The sequence below is a fragment of the Leiobunum rupestre genome, chromosome 5 (genome assembly GCF_980474605.1).
Source record: "Leiobunum rupestre chromosome 5, qqLeiRupe1.1.hap1, whole genome shotgun sequence".
Classification (NCBI taxonomy): Eukaryota; Metazoa; Arthropoda; class Arachnida; order Opiliones; family Sclerosomatidae; genus Leiobunum; species Leiobunum rupestre.
Window position 1 is genome coordinate 53,795,019 of NC_143388.1, and position 20,045 is coordinate 53,815,063.

The window sequence follows — 20,045 nt, forward strand, 5'->3', positions numbered from 1 at the left end:
AGTTGCTGATTGGGTAGCTGTCATAAGGATATTCCGGTATCTGAGAGGAACGTCTACCATGTGGCTGTCATTCCACAAAAAATACGAACTATCCCATTGGATGAAACCAAATCGCTAGCCTTTGTGTACGAAATTTACGTGCTAATGCGCGCCACAAATATTAAGTTTAAACGCATAGCTCGGTGGAAAAGCGTAGGGTAAGCAATGTTTTGGTATATTGAACATGGTCAAGTATTGAACGGTACTGTAGTATTGCGCAATTGGTGCTGGTGTCGGTGGAATTTTAGTGCTTGTTTATAAGTTCGCAGTGCTCACTGATATGTTCTTTGAAGATTGGTCTTCACGTTCGGGTGCCGTTTCAATCCATTTATTATAAAAAGCTGTAACGTGAAACTAAAATTAATATCAAATGTTTTAAAAATTGGAATTTCCACCAAACCCGTTTAGCGGAATATTTGCACTCGTAATTGAAGTGTAAATTATTTGCATAAGTGAAAGTTGCGAAATCTTTTGCTTTAAATTAATACAGACCACGTTAATTTGGAGTTTGTAAAACATTTATTTTAAAATTATAATTAAAACAATATACAATATTATAAAATAAAAAGACAATACAAAAACGGAAAATAAAATAAATAAAAACCAGGGAGAGTAAGATATTTTCTAGCAGCGTTTCAAAGGCTTTTTATTAACCCTCAATTTCTTTTCATTTTGCAGGTCTTTTTGAAGCGCTTCTCGTTGATTCTTCACGTAATCTTGGTAAGTGGCGCCATTGATGAGGAAGATTTGACCATCGTCCTGGCGAACTTCCCAATCCTTAACTAAATTTTCGATTTCCAGGTCTAGTTTTTGCAACTCGTGTTCCACACGTCTCCGAACCCTTTCTTCTTGCAATAAATTAGCGCCTCTGTTGTAAAACCTCGCTGGGTCTTGGCTCTTTTTCTAAAACAAACTTTCGTTATTAGATAAACGTTTTGAAAATTTAGGTAACTCTTACATTGAATATCCTTTTCTGTTCCCATACTTCATTACGGCGGAGGATTTTCGTGAAGATGAGCTTATTGTCTTCGTATCTCTGCTTCCACTTATTGACTTCCATCTCGAGCAACTCTATTACATCCTCGGTTAAGGTGGCTTGAATTAAAGAAAACAAAGGCAATTGAAAAAAACATCGAATTGATTTGATAAATATGGCTTGTTACCATCTTTGTACGCCACGAAGTTGTCCCTTTCCTCTTGAGCGACATAGCATTTGTCCCAATATAGCGCAAGCTGTTCGCGGAGACTGTCAATAAATTTGAAAATATTCCGATTTTTGATTTCTTTATATCTGGCAATTTCTTGTTCGAGAGTGGCCATGGTTGGTTGACCATTGAGCGTGTTGGAAGACAGGAACCGTTCTCTTTCAGGTTGTTCAATACCGAGGGCTTCCCAAAGTGTAATTAAGCGTCTTGAAAGATCCTTTAGGGTGTTTTTATTGCGAGTTTGTATCTCCCGAAGCTAAAACAAAAGACTTTAGAAATCCTCTTCCACAAAGAAACAAAAAAGGTTCTATTCATACCTCCAGCAACCAAGTTTTGATATTATTTATAGTTTCGGTATAAAGTAATTTATGCATATTGCCTTTCTTAGAAACGACCCCTTCTTCAAAGACACTCGATGGTGCCATCTGCAAATCGTCCAAAACATCCACAATTTCTAGTCTCATTGCTTCAACTTTAGTAAGTCTTATTTGCTAAAAAGTTGTGAAAATAAGGTTAAAAATTTAATGGTTATAAATTTAATACTTATTTGTACCTTCTCGTCTTGTAAGTCTTTAATATGTTCTTCAATTTCTTGAAGTTGAACTTTTGATGGGACATATACGTTATCGACATTGACGTCTCCCGTTCTTCCCAAGCCATTGTTGATTGGAGTTAAATTTAATGCACTGCAGAGTTCCATTTCACGTTCCTGCAATTTTTCGAGCTCTTCCAAACGTTCGGACTTGATCGTCAAGAGCTTCGCAAGCGCTTCTTTCAAATGCCGTTTTTGGTACAGGATACTTTTTTGGTCAAAATTGGAATCCAGAGTCACTTTCATATCAAGTTGCCTTTGAACGGCTGCGAGTTCTGCCTTTCGGTCTTTCACGGCTGTAACCAGTCTGTCGTAAAGGCTAGTTTCTTCATCAAACATCTTTTTTTGCAAGTCTTGGTTGTAATGAAGAAAGGCTTTGGCTCGCATTTCACGATCTGCTCCAACAATTCCCATTTTGAACCAGACTTCATTCAAAGACTGGTAGAACCCCTTCATTTCAGTCAATTCCTTCTCTAAGTCAAAACTTGACCTATACAGAGTAAACGAGCATTGCAACACAAAAAAATGGCTATTAAAAAGGCCGGTTTTACTCACTGGTTAATCGGTACATTTTCCGCACCTGGAAGATTTCGTAAACCCACCACTGGTATTCGATCCGCCATTATTTACTCGCGTTTTACCAAGAAGAATTTTAAACGAATTTAAGATCGCGAAGGAAATATTTCAAGACCTGTCAACTAATTTGTAATTAACACAACCTGCTGACTGTAATTTATATAATACTTTTTGTTTTTTTTTTCACTTTCAACCGTGTTAAATCTCTTGTTTTTTTAAACAGAACAAGTTCAAAGGTTCAATGAGTTTTTTATTACTGCTATTAAATAACGATTTATTCTACTAAGGTATTACACTTTTCTCAATATTTTTTAAAAACGTTTTTTATATTACAGTTTTCTAGACTTTATTTAAAGCTATTTATGCAAAACAAAGGCATCGTGCTTAGAGTAAAAAGCGTCACCTGATTTAAAACCAGTTGCCGAATAAATCTGTGAAGAAACAATGGACGACTTTTGCATTAAAATGTTAATAAGCAGAAAATTTCAACTGTTATTTAGGAAGATTTTTGAATGAGCGGAATACTCATTCAACTTAAAATTCTGTCAGTTGGCAGCTGTTTTTCTTATCAAAATTTCAATAACGCACGAAGTATATACGCTTGTATCAAAAACTTTGTATATTTGAAATTAAATTATGACTCAGATTTACAATAAAAAGGACTACCTTTGTGTAAAAAATAATTTTTCCGCCAAGTATTTGAATTATGTAATGAAAGACCACTGTATAACAGTGTATATAGGCATGATAAAAGGTAATACAAAGACGAACATTTTTAACAGAAATGTCAAATGTTGTCTTTCCTCTTTGCCAGTTGTGCGTAAAGGTGATTTTCTTTTAAGCAGGAGGGGGTGTAAATCAAGAAAGGGACTATGCATTGGGAATTTTCATCTTATAATCTAGCTATTGCTATCTAAAAACTTCGTTTTATTTATTTTAGCTTACGCTTTAAATGACTAAAACTTTGATATAATTTTTAAAGATGATGTTTGGGTAATAAAAAAAACAATTTAAAATCTCTAATTCCACATAATAAAAAATCGATATCGTAAGGTTAAATTTTTGTTTTAAGTTAAGGCCTTTCCACACGAGTCAACTTTATGGCTACATCAGTCAAGTAGTTGGTTCGCGCAAATAGAAGTTCAGTGAGTTGACCAACCAAAAAAGTTGGCGATAAAAAAAGATTACTGATTATTTTTTACGGAATAAGCATTTTGATTTCAAATATTTTAGCCAATGAAAAAGAAGTTTCGTTCGAGAGTGTTAACGCATTATTTCGTTAGGCCTGAATTTGAATTAACCGCGCTCTCTTTCGTCTCCTGTAAACACTCTTTTGCTCGAGACTAATTTTAAGAAACTCTGCCTTATTCAGTTGTTTTGTACAGATAGATGGCGGTCATGTTATTGAAACTGTAAAATTTAAAATAGAAAAGCAATGTAACACTAACCCAACTATTCGTTATGATCAAATTCGGTGCTTTCTTCTGAATCATTTTGAGCTTGTGGGTATTTACTGCGGCGAAAGTATATCATCTATCAATGCTCTTAGATTGGCGTAATCGTATGCTTATTTTCATTGATAGATATTTTGCAGAATTTATTGTAATAATGTTTAAAATATTAAGCTCATGCATTTTCAAATTAAAATAATTAACAGAAACATGAGTGTAGAAAGTTCCGGGTTACAGAGAAAGCTTTCGGCCTCGGAAAGCCTTTGAGATTGACCAAAGCCTGACAAGGTCGAAAGCCTTCATTTCATTGGTTTTGGTAGCTTACAACCCCGGTTTGAACTCGTAAAATTCCTTCACCACACCTGCCATTCGTTGTCCAACGTGTTGATTTCGAGCTTTCCTCGAGAAAGCACTTCACGATGCCTTGCAAAAGAAGCTTCATTCTGTCTTAATGTGCAACCAGACGACTAAATTTGACATACACGGATTTAAAATTATGAATGTCCATTATTGTTGTTCTTTTATTTAAAACGCTATTCTCTTGTTAATGGTGACTGAGAGCTAAAAAAGCCATAGTAGTTCACTCCAAAAAAAGTATTTTATGTATGCATTTTAAGCCATAAGTAACGGAAAAGCTTATGGTGTATAAAATTGTTCTAACTTTTGCCTCCGAAAAAGTCACTGAATTTATTCGTACTTTACTTATTACTGATTTCAAATCCAATTATGTATTATCTTTTAAACATATATAAATTTAAAGTTAAATATTGTATTATAAATAATCTACCTACTTGGCAGTATTTTAAGAACATGTTGACGAGTTCAAATTAAATGTACCTTGATGTTAAACAGCATGTAAGGAAAAGTTTTAACTATCATAACCAAAGGATTCTTTATTCGCGTTATCTACCACTAGATAGAGTAATAACTTCTTCGGTTTCAGGCTGTGTTCATTAGGAAGGAGAAACTAAATTGTAAAAATCATTTAAAATAATTCGTTGGTCAGGCCTAATTATCTCGCTCAAAAATCCGATAAAAAAGAAAATCGATAAAAAATTTAAAATATTTTAATATTCAGTTAGTACATCTTGTTTAAGTGTTACAAAAATAACTCAGCCGTCACTAAATCTTGCAGAAGTTAATAGTATTATTAAGGGTAGGGAGCTGCTGGCTCACGTAGTATAAAGGTATTGCCACCACCCTTCTACGCATAAAAAATCGCTTGATGACTTGGGCTGATTATTAATATAAAATATAAATTCTTACATGTCTAAAATAACATATTGTAGATTCTAAAACTTAACTATTGCATTTAAAATAAAACTGTCGTAAAACCGACTATAAATGATAAAATCATTAATCCTTGGTTCCTGTTAAACTTGGTCTCCGTCACTGAAGTTTCGTTGACAACGTTGAATAAGAACTTCAACAGATACTCCATTAAAGGATGGTGATTCAATCCCAATCCCTTTCATTAAATCATTCCGGATCCACGTTGAAGGTTCACCAACATATTTCTAAGTCCCCACTTCATCAATAGGATCTTTAAAAAGGCGAATTAACCATATCACTCGGAGGTCAATCAAGAAAGTTTTGATGAATTGAATACTTTCTTTTCAAATCGTAGCACCCAGACCCTTTAATTTCTTCGATTTAACAAAATAGGCTACCGAAATTATGACTGTAGAAGTAAGGTGAAAGCATCGGACATCAACTGTTAGAATGAAAGCCCACGAAGTACGATTGAAAAATCCTTAAACAAGGACGACAAGTGCCAAAAGTCCGGGGCGCCCTGTAAATGAATCCCCTTTTCTATGCTACCCTTTAGGGCAGCTTGCAATTAATTTTCTCTGGTAAGTTTTTATTTTGTTTAAAAATGCGCGTTACGTTTTGGTTTATTTTCGAAATATCCACTCATTAAGGGATAGTTATTTTCTATCTAATTTTTTTATTTCGCTGTAAATGGTCAGCAGATAATCTGAATAAAAATAAAACTTATCCCAGGCAGAAACAAATCTTGGCAAAAATCTAATTTTCAAGTGAAGTATTCTAATTTACAGTAAGATATTAATAATTTAAAGAACCCCGATAAAGAATATTATCACGTTTCATAAAAGCGAAATCAATCTGAATCTAAAAATGTCAAACCACTGCACTGCCAGTCATCGAATGAAATGTTTGATTTCCATATTTACAGTTGAAACACTTCACTGTCCCGTTTGGTGTTTGTCTATACATACAGGGTGATGTTCTTTAATGTTAACAGGATAAATTAAGTAAATTAAGTATTACATTTCCCGTTAACTATTTTAACTTCTTCGAGTATTCATGGATAGATTAGGATTATAATCAAATGAAGTGTCTCTCTCCCATTCTTAGTTCAAGTGTTTTCTGATCGCCGCGGGACAGAAAAATATGAATTAATTATAGTAGCCTTGCCAACAACAAAAAAACAATTTCGGTGCTGCGAACCATAGCTGTAAAGTTTTCTTTTAGCAGACTATGTCGAGTGAAATATCATTGAAACGCTTCTCTTATTTCGTCAAGAATAGAATTAGATGTATTGTAATCAGATAAACTGTTGAAAGCAGGTAAGCCTTTAAAAATTGCAGTGTTCACTGAAAGATCTTTCGATACTTAAGTTACTGAATAAAGCAATTGAAATTTTAACGACACATTTCTGCCACAGCGACACCTAACTTTTCAATTAGTAAGGTAGCGGTGAGAAACGGTCAAATTCAAATTGCAGGCGCCCCTCAATTAAACAAATAAAAATTTAACAAATAAAATAATATATTTAGTGGACAAAGCATATAACAAATGGAAAGGTATCCGAGACCGCTACCGGAAGGAAAGAACCACATACCTCAGTAGCAAAAGAAGCGGAGCCGGAATTAATGATGACGATGGGTCAACAAAACCCAAATGGTTTTATATCCAATTTTTGAGGGCTTTTTAGATTTTGACATAACAAATCGAGAGTAAGTATTTATGTCAAAAGGAATTCATAGTCCTCTCGTGAATTTGTAAAGCGACGGATCAAACCTCGAACCTAACATCCACAACAATATTTTAAAAGTGAATATTTGTTTGGAATTTTATATATACACACCAAGAATGTATTTATTTATACCCTGAGTATAAATAAATACATTCTTGTACACAATAAATGTCGTAACTTAGAAGATATAATTTTATTTTTTATTAGCTCAATTAAACTTATCGAACTTTAAAAACATTATCTGACAAAATACTTCAGAGTTGCGCCATAACTGATTTAATACGTAAGAAACAATTTTAGAAGTTCTTCAAATATGATGGAACCTGTAATAACAATTGACAATGATGAAATAAAAATTGGTGAAAATGGAGGTGATAGTTTCGAAAATAAAAATGAAGCTAATAAATTTTTAAGGATATAATAGATAATTCTATTTACGAGTAAGTTGTTTGAGTAAAACGACAAACTGAAATACAATTGACCAGCCCATTTAAATAATTACAGTGAAATTTCTGACGAAGAGTATGAGATGAACAAAAAACTGATGGAATACCATCAAAACAAGAAATTAAATCAACCCCAAAGACTAGTGGGTCACCCTCAGAATTAATCCCTAAGGATCATTTGTTAAAAAAGGAAGGTAATACGTAGAAACGAAAACTAGACTTAATGGACAAATCCATGAAATTAATGATCGATGACACAAAACTTTGCTTAAATAATTTGGTAGAGAAACAAAAAGAAAGGGGTGAAGAATTTCTTTACTTTTCATCTTTAATGTGTAGGTTTAAAAAATTGACACCAAAAAACCAAAGAGAATTTAGACATCAAGTTGAAATTTAATGTACGATTTGCAAGGGGATGAATAGATTTTTAAAAACTAGTGTTTCAAAGTGATATATTTTACATATCAGTGATTCGGTGGTTAATAATGGTTTATTACAATAAGATAAAATTAAAGCAGTAAATAAATATAACATTGGATTATTGAACTGAAAAAAACAAAAACAATTCAACTAAATTAATTTCTTTGTAATTTTGCGAATTTTTGTTTTATTTATTTTTGTCAAAATATTTTCACCATTATATACCACCTTTTGAATCCAACTTCGGAACCATTTTAGACCAGGCTCTATTCACATATGCTTCTTGCCATGGCACTTGACCTTCGTTGCATAAATAATTTGCAAGTGTATTTCTTAATTGCCCGGCAACAACACTGTGCCTATTGCCATTCAGGTCAGGTTCGAAGTTCTGAATGTTGTTCTCCATTTCATACGTTCTCCATCGACCTTCAATTGTGTTGCCTTCACTTTCTATATAATCAGAAAACCCTTGGCTGTCATAGGCTCTATCTTGGGGTATTTTGGTAAATTCCTCCGTCATCATAAAATTATGAAGGCATACAACAGCTTTAATGATGTTGTCAATGTTTTCCGGTTTTCCCTTTATTGGTCGGCGAAATATATGCCACCGTGCAGCCGCAATTCCAAAACTGTTTTCAATAGTTCGCCTAGTTAACCGATAATTGAAAAAAAAATTATCCAAAGGTAAACATTGGCCTGTCAATTGGTGGCTGATTATACAATTTTTAAGGTCCATATCTTTATTGTCCACGTATTGCAATTTTTTAAGTAAACCACACATTTATGACTTTGGTTAAGAGGTGAACTTTATGTTCTGACTAAGGGTGTTTTTTCGGTTTCATCTTTATGGCAGCCTAAATATTTTGATCGCAATCTTATGATTTCTATCACAGTCTGGAGTGTTTTTGAGGGAGACGAAATAAAATTATCTACAAAGGCTCGATACACCTCGACTTAAAAATAAATTTTCGTTGTATAAACCAATACGTGAGTGGTGCACGTTTATACATTTCAACCAAGAAATTTCCACCCTATCTTTTCTCTAATTGGCATGTGACATCTAACTTCTGGTACTTAAAATAATTTTTCTAATTGTTTCCAGAAAACTCGCGACTTACAGAATCTTAAATAATTATTTTATCGCAAATTACACTTTCGCTTAGTTTATGTAAGTTCAATAAGTTGATTATGATTATCAAAAGGAAAAACTTAAATTTTCATATTTAAAACCAATGATAATAACAATGACTTAGTCTGACCAGTTTCGAGATGCTTGGCATGAGTAGTCTACTCTTATACAGGATGTTTTTTTGCTTCGAAAACTAATCGATAAATTAGAATTTTTATTTAATTATTCCTATTGATATTTCATCAACTTTGAAATTTTTATTGACATTTTTCAAAACAATGTTTTTACCACTACGTGCTTGATGAAACTTGACATGGTCAAAGTTAAAGAGCACCATCGAAAACTAAAGAAAAATTTTGGTTCAATGAAAAAAGAACCAATTTTAAAGGAAAAACACAACTTGTTTCATAACCTCAGAGTAGTGACCAAGTTTCAAGACAAAGGTATCTCAATGATCTTGGAAGAGACGGTGCATTTTATTGCCAGCAAAACATTTCACGACTAAACAATTTAATTTGTTTACGTAACTCTACTTCGAATCATAAAGATAAATTAATTAAATTAATGAATTATAAATGATAGCCGAAAGGTAACCCCGGAAATGATGGAACGTGCGTTTGACGTAATGATCGTTTCAGCCTAAGTATGTGCGGTAATATTGTAAGATATGCTGTAATTAAAAACAAGGTTTTTTTTCAATATTTTAAAATACTTATAAATGTAAACATCATTACTGTTTTCGTAAAGAAGTCTAAATATATAACAATTCAATAACCTATCATTCAACACCCATATGACCGCGCTGTAATTAAAAAAGATAAACAAGAGAAATTAGAGACCTTTTATATTGCTAATTGTTTTATTAAAAAATTGCAGTGATGAAGCTGAATCCAAATTCGCGGCGGGGGTATTATGGTATGATTATGGATTTCTTATTATTCATTTATTTATTTATTTATTTATTTATATGAACAAAGACAGTAGTTTCGGAGTTTTTAATGAAGGATCAAAATTTCTTAATTTAAACTAAATACCGATGCTAAGAGGATATTAAAGTTTAAATCGAATTCATATTTTTATAGTTGATTGTGATTGAGTATTATCCTATTCAATATGTTTTGTCGAATTTCTTATTTAAACAGTTCTTTAAAAAAAACCTCTAGCTATAGCGATCGTAGAAGATAATAAATTGTTTCCAAAAGCACGTGTAATGCTACTATTTTTCCGCTGGTAATCATAAAGGCACAGAGAGGAATGCGCCGTTACGCGCGTTAGTGGAAACGTAGCTGTAACCAAATGGGTAATTTTTCACTTCGAGACTTTTTGCCCTTCTGGAAAATAATAAACAGCGTTCAAGAAATACTTTTAAAATAAGCATATTTAGAACATTGGTCATATGCTTAATTAGGTATTTCGCTTGTTTTTTCGATAGTTAAGTATATATTAAATTATTAATAATTTTATTAATATAACCATTATTTACCAAAATTAGTAGAGCTGATATTTGTTTCATTGTCAGATAAGAAGTTTTCCTTAGTTAATTAACTCATTCCATATTTAACAAAAAAAAGGAATTTCCTCAAATAGAAAATTATAATTATTTCTATAGTGATTCAGTAGTATTTTGGAATTACTTATTAAGCAATTTTAATAATAATTGAATAAGGAAATTAGCGAATTACATATTTAGTTAATTCTTTATTTAATTTATCAGAAAATTTGCAAGGTACGCATTTAGTTAATTACCCATTTCATTTATCAGAAAGTTATTAATTTACGTATTTCGGTAATTGTACATTTAATTTATTAGAAAATGAGGAAATTCCTTAATTATATAATTTAAAATATGCAATTTGCTTGAAAATAATTTAAAATTGTATTATAAATAAATTCAATAATTTCCTTTATTGAGTAAGTAAAACCGCAAAATTATTTAATAACGCATTTGCTTAATCAGCAAATTAATAATTTCCTTAATTTATTTAAAATTAAATTTCTTTGTCCGTTCTTATAATTGAGATAACACTACAATAAAATACTTTTGAGTGATATCAGAAATAGTTTTGTTATTTTAAACACCATTATTACATTAATAACAAATAACTTTTAAGATTTTCCTTAAACCGCTTCTACCGAGTACAGGGATACGATAACAAATAATAAACACTCGCTCCCGGTAATAAGATAAAGCTTGTCATTTGCAAATTTTTGGCCTGTAAAAGTTAGCAGTAACTTCAATATTTGCAGGTCAACGGTTTACTCTAACATTTATGTTTAAGTTTAAAATGTTGGCCCAAAATCCATCGATACGTCACAGCTTTGTGGCTATTTTAAAATGAGCATTAACTGAATTATTTAGTCATTCCAAGTTTGCTATCGAACAGAAACGAAATGTGTTGCCCAACTATTAAATCATGTTTTTACGTGTTTGGTTTTCTTTTTTATCGAACTAGCGATTTTCATGACAGTCCACAACATTTTTAATGTCAAAAGTTCATCAAATATCCTAAGGTGAAAAATTACGTTTTGATAATTCAGCCCAATAATTTAAACATTGTAAATTTAAAAAAATTCACTCTGTATAAAAGAATAGCAAACTAAAAGAAGGAGTCATTTCAAAGTGTTGACGAGTTTCGAAAACTTTGATGCCTGCGTACTCAATAAAAAAGTAAAATTATTTTCGAACCAAGGCCGGATATAGGTGTTGGGGAAAGCTTTCTTAAATATCTTACGTTCAGAGATTAAATGGCCTGATCTAACAATTTGAGACACCCTGTTTATAACGTGTATAGAAAAAAGGTTTAGTTTAATTAGTTTTCGGGTGTTCAACTTTCGATAAAGCGAGCGGATTCTGACGCATAGCTTACTTAGTTGAACTTTATAACCAAAAAAACCTTATATTTAAAAAAAATATTCTTATCTTTAGTAATTTAAATTCTTTGGGGTAAACCGATGTCGTATTTTATATTGCGGAAAGCACGGCAATATGCTCTTTGACGATTACGTAGAATTAAAAAAATTCGTGGAAGAGACGAAAACCTGTTAAAACGGAAAGACTAAAGTCCTTGGAATATTGGCGCATAGACGTATGTACATTACGCTGAAGATTCGTTGAGAGTTTGAAGCATCAGCCATTGAAATTAAAGTTCGATCTTCGATGATCTACTTAGTGTTAAATTAAATTAAACACCACTTGAATAAGTTAATTGCTTTAATCTTCTAATGGTAAGGACATCACAAATTTTATTTATATTATCGGTAGAAAGGTATTGCAATTTTCAGAAACATTATTTACAAACATTCGAGCCGATATCCTCAAAATTAGTGACTAGTTTAAATGGTTCGTTTAAATAAGGGGTGCCCAAATTGAAAACTTTCAATATTGCTTATTTAAGGGCGAGGTCACCATTCTCAATGTCGAGATAGACTTTTGGAGAACCCCTGATTTAACTGTTTATTTAAATCGAAAAAAGCCTTTGCAATTGTATTTATGAAAATTAGAAAATTTATTCGAAAACATCAAGCTGTAACTAAATTTTGAAAAAAATAATTTAGTTCACAAATATCTGGTTAAAATATTTATGAACTATTATTTTTGCTGAAAATATAAAAACCGCTATTTGGAAAAAATTACATTTAAGATGATTACTGTCAGGAGGTTGTGTTAAATTGTTTAAGAGCAGTTGTTGTTTTGCCTATTGCAAAGCCATCTCACGATATATCCGTGAAACATATTTCTGAATATGTGTTTCTGATGTGTACACGCAACGTTGGATAGCGAATCGTGCTATGCGGCGGTAAAGTGTCTCCTGAACACGTGACCAACTTGAGTATCATAAAAATTACGTATACTAAAAATAATTCTAGCATAAATTCGCATTCTTGATGAATAAATGATTATTACTGCGTAAAAATTAACTGTGATGTTCAACACCTTTGAGACTGATAGATGTGAACAACAATATGTGGAAAAGAAGTAAATTTAAAAAAATTGTGATTCAAAACCGTTGTGTATTCATGAATCGCCAACCTTTTGGTAGTGCTTACCATTTTCCATACCTTCATAACTCCATAGAAACTGCTAAATGAATGAATTTATTTTATATTAGCCTATTCGTGTTACATTTATAAAGAACTTTTTTCTGGAAAATGTCTAACTACAACTTACCAGTGAAAATAAATTCCGGTCGTCCGTCGATGTTAAGATACTATCAACCATCTTGTGCTTTTTTCAAATTTAAATAACCAAATTACGCAGTAATATAGAGAGTTGAATTTTCCTTCCAAGAATTCTTTAGCCAGCTCAAGCCTGGCCGAGGTTTCATTTAAAAAAATTAAACTATGATCTTTAACTATTTCCTTTTATTTTTAGGAAAAATGTATGGAGGAATTTGGAAATGTTTATTTATTGAAATATTTATACTGAATATAGAAACCTATCAAGCGCGCCGTGCGCCATCATCAACGAATTCTAGTAAGTTCATTGATATATCAGTTTCTTAAGTTAATCTCTTTTAAAAAATTTTAATTTATACTTAGATAGAATGACAATTTTAACCCAATTTTTAGTGTTCTTTAAATCCTCTAACATTAAGCTCCGTCACCTTAAAAACCCACGTAGCATCTCATTGGTATCCCACATCTTCCGATATGATTCATTTTCCTCCATCTTTGGAACCGCAACAAAACTTCACTGTGGTACCCCGGGGCACTTTCAAACAGCCATTCTCACAAAGTATTATTAAAAACATTTTTCTTGTATTTTTAAATTTTGAAAATTGTTTTGTAGCTGTATTTGAAAAACAAAGTTTACGGTAAAAACAAGTTTACGAACCAACTAGGTTTAGTTTGTGCTTGGTGTTTTGGTCAATTTAAGTTAGTATGGTTAAGTTTAATTGGGCTAACTAATAAAGGGTTACGTTTAAATAAGTTAGGTTATGTTAAATCACGCTTCGGTTGAAATAAGATTTGATAACGAAAGTTTAGGTACAGTTAGTTACGTTGAAAATTAACAGAGTTCAAACTAAAGTACATTTATTTTTCATTAAATATATAGTTGTGGACCAAATAACATTTAGTTGCTTTTCGTTGTATGTGGCTACAAGGCCTTAAGGGGCTGTGTAAATGTTCAACCACACTTAAAAATCTGAGTACAATAAATCTCATTTTGCACACTTTAGTATCATAAAACTTTAGGCGATTTCTATCAATGAAACATTTTAAAACTAATTTCTATCAATAAATTTAAAATATAATTGATATCGCCAAAATTCGGGCCAGCCAAAATACCTTCATAAATCATTTTAAGTCCAACTAGTAAAACATTTGTATAAGCCATTGTCTTTACATACATTTTTGTATTTAAATTGTTCCTTTACAATTTGGTACCTTTTCTGTTTATAATACAAATATATTTTGTCCAAAGCTGGCTTAAAATTGCCTAATTGTTACAATACTTTCTGTTCATAGTTTTTTTCATCAAAATAGTTCGTTTTCTTTTCCTATACTTGACCGATTTCCTCAATTTTAAAAGGCTTTCGTTTTTAAGTTGATTGAACTGTTTCTTGCGCTAAGCTGCTACTTCCTAATGTCCTAATTCAAACATTAATATTGATGAACAATTAAACCCTTTGAAAGTTTGTGCAAGGGTTTTTCATTAAATTGCTCTTTTGTTCTAAAACTTTGTTGCTAAGCTCGGTTGTCGCATTTTTGTCAATAAATGATCAACAACTTTATTTCCGCTATGGAAACGTTGATTACATATTTCCCTTACATTAGGCTTTAAGAGCTTGATTAAAACCCATTTTTAAAATCGTACAATAATTATTTTAATTAAATACGACAACAATATATCGTATTAAAAAAATAAATAGCAATATTTAGGCTTCCAAATATTCGTTAATATATATTTATTAGGTGGTCCTTATTTTTTGACTTTTAAAAAATTGGGTGGGCACTGGGCACCCCGTCATATGATTCTCTACCCTAAAATAATGACTACGTTTATTATTAAATTATTTTTTGAAAGGTTTTAGAAGTCGCTACCATAAGTAAAAAATTCTAAAAAAAAACATTGTATGGCCACTTAACTATGAATCCGGCTTATTGCATCTGGTGAGTCTGGTATGTTTAAAAGCCTTTTTTGAAAGGAAATAGCATGCAGAAGGACTCACTAGCTCACTTCAGTCAACCCCCTTCCCCCTCTCCTATTTTTTTCCTGCGCCTAGGCATCGAGATTGAGCACTGCCCCCCCCCCGTTTGTTTGAATTCAGTCATTAGCGAGAGAGGCGCATTTTGTTTCCCCAACCATACGTACTTGTTTCACCTTGTCATAGCGTCCACAACTAGTTGCGAGAGTTTATAAACTGGAAATAAAATCAATAATTGGCTAATCGGCCAATCAAAACCAAATCTGAATCAGTCAACATTACCTTCTATTGGTGAAGGATTACGTTTAATTTTCTACTACAAAAACGAACAAATAAAACCGTTCGCGATTCTGCGACTGTGGATGCACGTGAAGTGATAAATTTGTGGGAAAAAGATAGTATACCAACGAGATTCAAAAAACATGTATTATGTTCTATAGCAAAACCCTTCAAAGAGTTGCAAGATTTGAAAAAAAAAGAAGAACAATAAAAAACGTTCGGAAGCATTACAGAAAAAAGAACGAGACTGGCAACAAAAATTAGAAGGTTTGTTTGAAATTGCTCATTCTGAAGTTTAAATTATGTTGACTATAGACGAGGATAAACACAACTACAGAAAGATCGCAGGGGTTTATTTGGTTCAGTAGTTAAAAAAGTTTAAGAAAAGTTAGCAATTGTAAAAGAAAGCAGTACGTCTCCCAAAATTGCGTGAAATTGAAAACACAATTATCTCGGCTTTGACAGAAAAGTGCTTACTTTCTTCTTCGAAGAAACTACTGTATCTGATTTCGAAGTCTTATCAGAATCTTCAAAAGCGTCACCGCCACAAAAACGAGCTCGAAAAGAAATAATTAATAACCACTTAGCTGCTAGCCTTGATGTTTCTAAATAAAATAGTAGAAAAGCTGCCGTTGTTGAAGCATTTATTTTGAAAAGTGCAGGAGGTGACCCTCCAGAGCTTTATGTTAATAGGTCTTTTATTCGTCGACAGCGTTTGAAAAATCGAAAATTAATAGCAGTCTCTTTAAAGGGAGTTCCAATCTGATTTTCCACTAACGATTCATTGAGAGGACAAGTTAATTGAATATATAAGTGGTCATGAAACTGTAGATCGTCTGCCAATTTTGGTATCAGGACTTGGAGTCGATCAGCTTCTAGAGGTTCCGAAATTGGATCGTGTTTTGACACTACAGCTGTAAACACCTGTTTAGAAATGGAGCTTGTGATTTTCTGGAGAAGAAAAATGTAAAAGTTATGATTCGGCTGGCTTGTCGCCATCATATAATGGAAATAATGAGATAAGCTGTAGTCAGTCTATCGCTCGGTCTGTTTAGTGGTCCTGATATCCAGTTGTTTAAAAGGTTTAAGTAGAACTGCTACAAAATTTATCGAAGTGATTTTAAAAGAGAAATTTATTATACCACGTTCTCTAAGAATCAAAGAAAATGTTGCTGCAGACAGGATTTATTTTGCTCAAAAACAACTTCAAGTATATCAACCTCGAGATGACTATAAAGAGTTGCCGGATCTAACGATCATTTGCTTGGGAGGAGTTCCTGAAAAAGGAGTTTCATTTAGGAGGCCTGCTTATCTCCATCGTGCTAAATGAATGGCTAAAAATCAGTTTAAACTGACGAAAGAGGAAGAGAAAGCAGTGAAAAATAGATGTATTCTCACAGTCTTAATAAATATAAAATACTTTTTCAAGCCCTGGTCGGATATTCAGCACCGAGAAACGCCTTACAATTTATAAAGACCTTGCATCCTTTGAAAATATAAACCAAACAAAGGCCAAAGTCACAATGAAAACATACTGGGCCATTTATGGTACTTGTCGGAATAGTTGTTATCTTTTCAATTTTGGCGAAAAACTGTCATTTACAGTTAAAGATAGAAAAAAATATGGTAGAGGCACTAAGAATCGAAGGTGTGGAGAATTTCCCAAAAAGAAAAACATCAATGTTGATCGCATCACCGAAAAAAGCATAGAAGACTTTGTGACTAGCACTCTTTACAATTTTTCCATATACTGGGTATCTCATCACATTTTTTGAAAATATATGTTGAAATTTGGGAGGATGACTTTGATTTTGAGGCTGCAAAGAAAATCGTCCATTCTATGCGGATAGTGAATAATATTTCTGAGAGTGGTGTTGCCTTATTGGAGGAATATAATAAAGTGTTGTTTTGAATGAGTACCGAAAGAAATATCCTGATAAAAAAATACACTCTTGTATCCTGAATATAAATGATTTTAATATTAAAAGGGTATCCTTATTTGTAATCTACCCTTACCAAAAGATTCCATGGAAATTCTAAAGAATTACTTTCGGAATAGTTTATATAATTTCTATAGAAATTTGGGTAATTTTTCTATAGATCTAGAATAATTACTATACTGAAAAAAACCGGTGATTTTTATAGAAAATGAGCGGAAACACTAGTTTTTTTTTATAGAAAGTACAGGGATTGTTTTATAGAAAACCTAGGATATTTTTATAGAACACCTTGGATATTTTTATAGAACACCTAGGATATTTTTATAGAACACCTAGGATATTTTTATAGAACACCTAGGATATTTTTATAGAACACCTAGGATATTTTTATAGAACAACTAGAATATTTATATAGAAAAACATGATAGTGTGATAAGAAACAAAACACTTAAAAAATAAAATAACTGTAGTTAGCCACTTTTATCCTGCCCAATTTACAGTTTCCACTCCCTCGTGCAAATTTATACTTACATTTACCAAATATCAGCTGAAACCAACATTGGGGTGTTTTCAAATTTTAGTATCTGTAGTAGATAGTCGCTTAAATTAACCATAATAATTTTGAGCTTTCACTTTGGTGCCAATTTATACTTCCATTTGGCAAATTAATCTCGAGAATACAAATAGCCAACAATTTCTATAGAAATAACTGGTATATTTTGATATAACTATCGTAGAAAACACCATAGAAATCAATCCATATAATTTCTATAGAAATAACTGGTATATTTTGATATAATAATTATAGAAAACACCATAGAAATCAATCCATATAATTTCTAAAGAAATTGCTGGTATATTTTGATATAATTATTTGTAGAAAACATCATAGAAATCAATCCATATAATTTCTATAGAAATAACTGGTATATTTTGATATAATAATTATAGAAAACACCATAGAAATCAATCCATATAATTTCTATAGAAATAACTGGTATATATTGATATAATAATTATAGAAAACACCATAGAAATCAATCCATATAATTTATATAGAAATAACTGGTATATTTTGATATAATAATTATAGAAAACACCATAGAAATCAATCCATATAATTTCTATAGAAATAACTGGTATATTTTGATATAATAATTATAGAAAACACCATAGAAATCAATCCATATAATTTCTATAGAAATAACTGGTATATTTTGATATAATAATTATAGAAAACACCATAGAAATCAATCCATATAATTTCTAAAGACATTGCTGGTATATTTTGATATAATTATTTGTAGAAAACATCATAGAAATCAATCCATATAATTTCTAAAGAAAACATTCGTGTATTTTCTATAGAAATATTTATAGAGCACTCTATAGGACATAGAAATCTATAGGCGCTCTATACGCTTCTATAAGATTCCATAGAAAACCTATAGAAATATTTTGTAAGGGTAAACATTAATTTTGCATGTTAATGTTTTATATCAATAAATACAAGTTAGTGATTAATATAGTGGTTTAATTTTTTTTATTAAAATTCTAACTTTGCTAGTGACCCCTAAGTATTATTTAAAAAAATTAAAAATAAATACTGAATTAGTTTCTTGGGGTACAAAATCAAATGAAATGGTGTCCTGTCAAAAATTCGACAAACAAATGTTTGATCCATATAAGGACCACCCTAATATTTACACACTTTCACTGGTTTCAAAAAATACGAAGCTATGAACCTTTCAGTACGTCTTTCACAGAAACGCAACTAGATTTATTTTTACTACTACCTATCTTAAGCGAAAGTTGGGTTCTAAGCAAGCCAATTATTATTTTTGGAAAATGGGTGAGAATTGTAGCTAACATAAATTTTTAAATTAAGACTAGTTTTATAAGTTATTTCATTTGCAAATAGGGATATTTGGTAGTCAGTGTGTTATTCAATTACAGATATTCGAATGATTGTTAAAGAAAGCGAATTTGTCAAACTGGATTGTAGTAACAGTGTCGCATGCTGTTCGCAGAATATCACTTGGATTAAAAACAATGTAGTACAGAATGGAAATAACGTCAGCGTGTTGAACTTTGTCGCAACCAAGAAGACGATCGGAGTGTATACATGCTACTCCACTGAAGAAAACCATCCACAAATAACTTTTGATGTTCAATTACACAAGCCCTCAGATTCCACTACATGGAAAATCATCACCTACACATTAGTCGTTATTCTTGCCTTATGCATGGCTCTGACAGCAGCGGATTTTCGTTTAAGAGAGGTATAATAATTGTTTAATGGGATGCGTCAAGCAATTTTCATTTAAAATATTCAGCAAGACTTTGACTTAGGTAGAAACCATTTATATGTAGGAACAATTAGCTTGAATTTCTCGTTATACGCAAATACAAAAACTTACTAAACTCAATTGTTGATACTCTTGATATTGCTTAAAGCTCTTACGTTAAACCATAAATTAGAAAATAACAATTTTCATTTGAATTTAAGAGATTAAATAAATAACTACAGAGACCACCAATGACTTGTGAAGAATTTTAATGATTTTTGTAATTCTATATCGAAAAAGAATCAAAGGCGGGAGAGAATCGCTCGTAGTATTGACAATTCTTACCGGCGATTTCAAAGAGAGGTCGTGGTACCACATCCGAATTTGCACTTTTACGATGAGATATGGGAATTCTCGAAGGACAGACTTGAATTGGGTGACATTTTGGGACAAGGAGCTTTCGGGAAAGTCATCAAGGGCAGAGCTCTGGGAATCGGCAAAGAGGCGGTTTCGGATGTTGCTGTAAAAAC

At 31.8% G+C, this 20,045-nt stretch overlaps 1 protein-coding gene across 1 annotated transcript; it reads right to left on the reverse strand.

The window, feature by feature from the left end:
- Nucleotides 1-662: 662 nt before the first annotated feature.
- On the reverse strand, nt 663-2,459 carry LOC149945298 (protein regulator of cytokinesis 1-like). The gene is made up of 6 exons (XM_090176496.1): nt 2,392-2,459; nt 1,798-2,326; nt 1,562-1,735; nt 1,203-1,500; nt 998-1,134; nt 663-942 (listed from the first exon to the last, which is right to left on the reverse strand). Exons 1-6 carry the CDS (start codon nt 2,457-2,459, stop codon nt 664-666), a joined length of 1,485 nt encoding a protein of 494 aa, XP_090032622.1. The 3' UTR covers nt 663.
- Nucleotides 2,460-20,045: the final 17,586 nt, after the last annotated feature.

Coding starts and splice junctions, on each gene's coding strand:
- LOC149945298 (XM_090176496.1), bottom strand. CDS start 2,459: ATGGCGGATCGAATACCAGTGGTGGGTTTACGAAATCTTCCAGGTGCG. Junction 2,327..2,391: donor GAAAATGTACCGATTAACCA/GTGAGTAAAACC, acceptor TACTCTGTATAG/GTCAAGTTTTGACTTAGAGA. Junction 1,135..1,202: donor CTTCGTGGCGTACAAAGATG/GTAACAAGCCAT, acceptor CTTTAATTCAAG/CCACCTTAACCGAGGATGTA.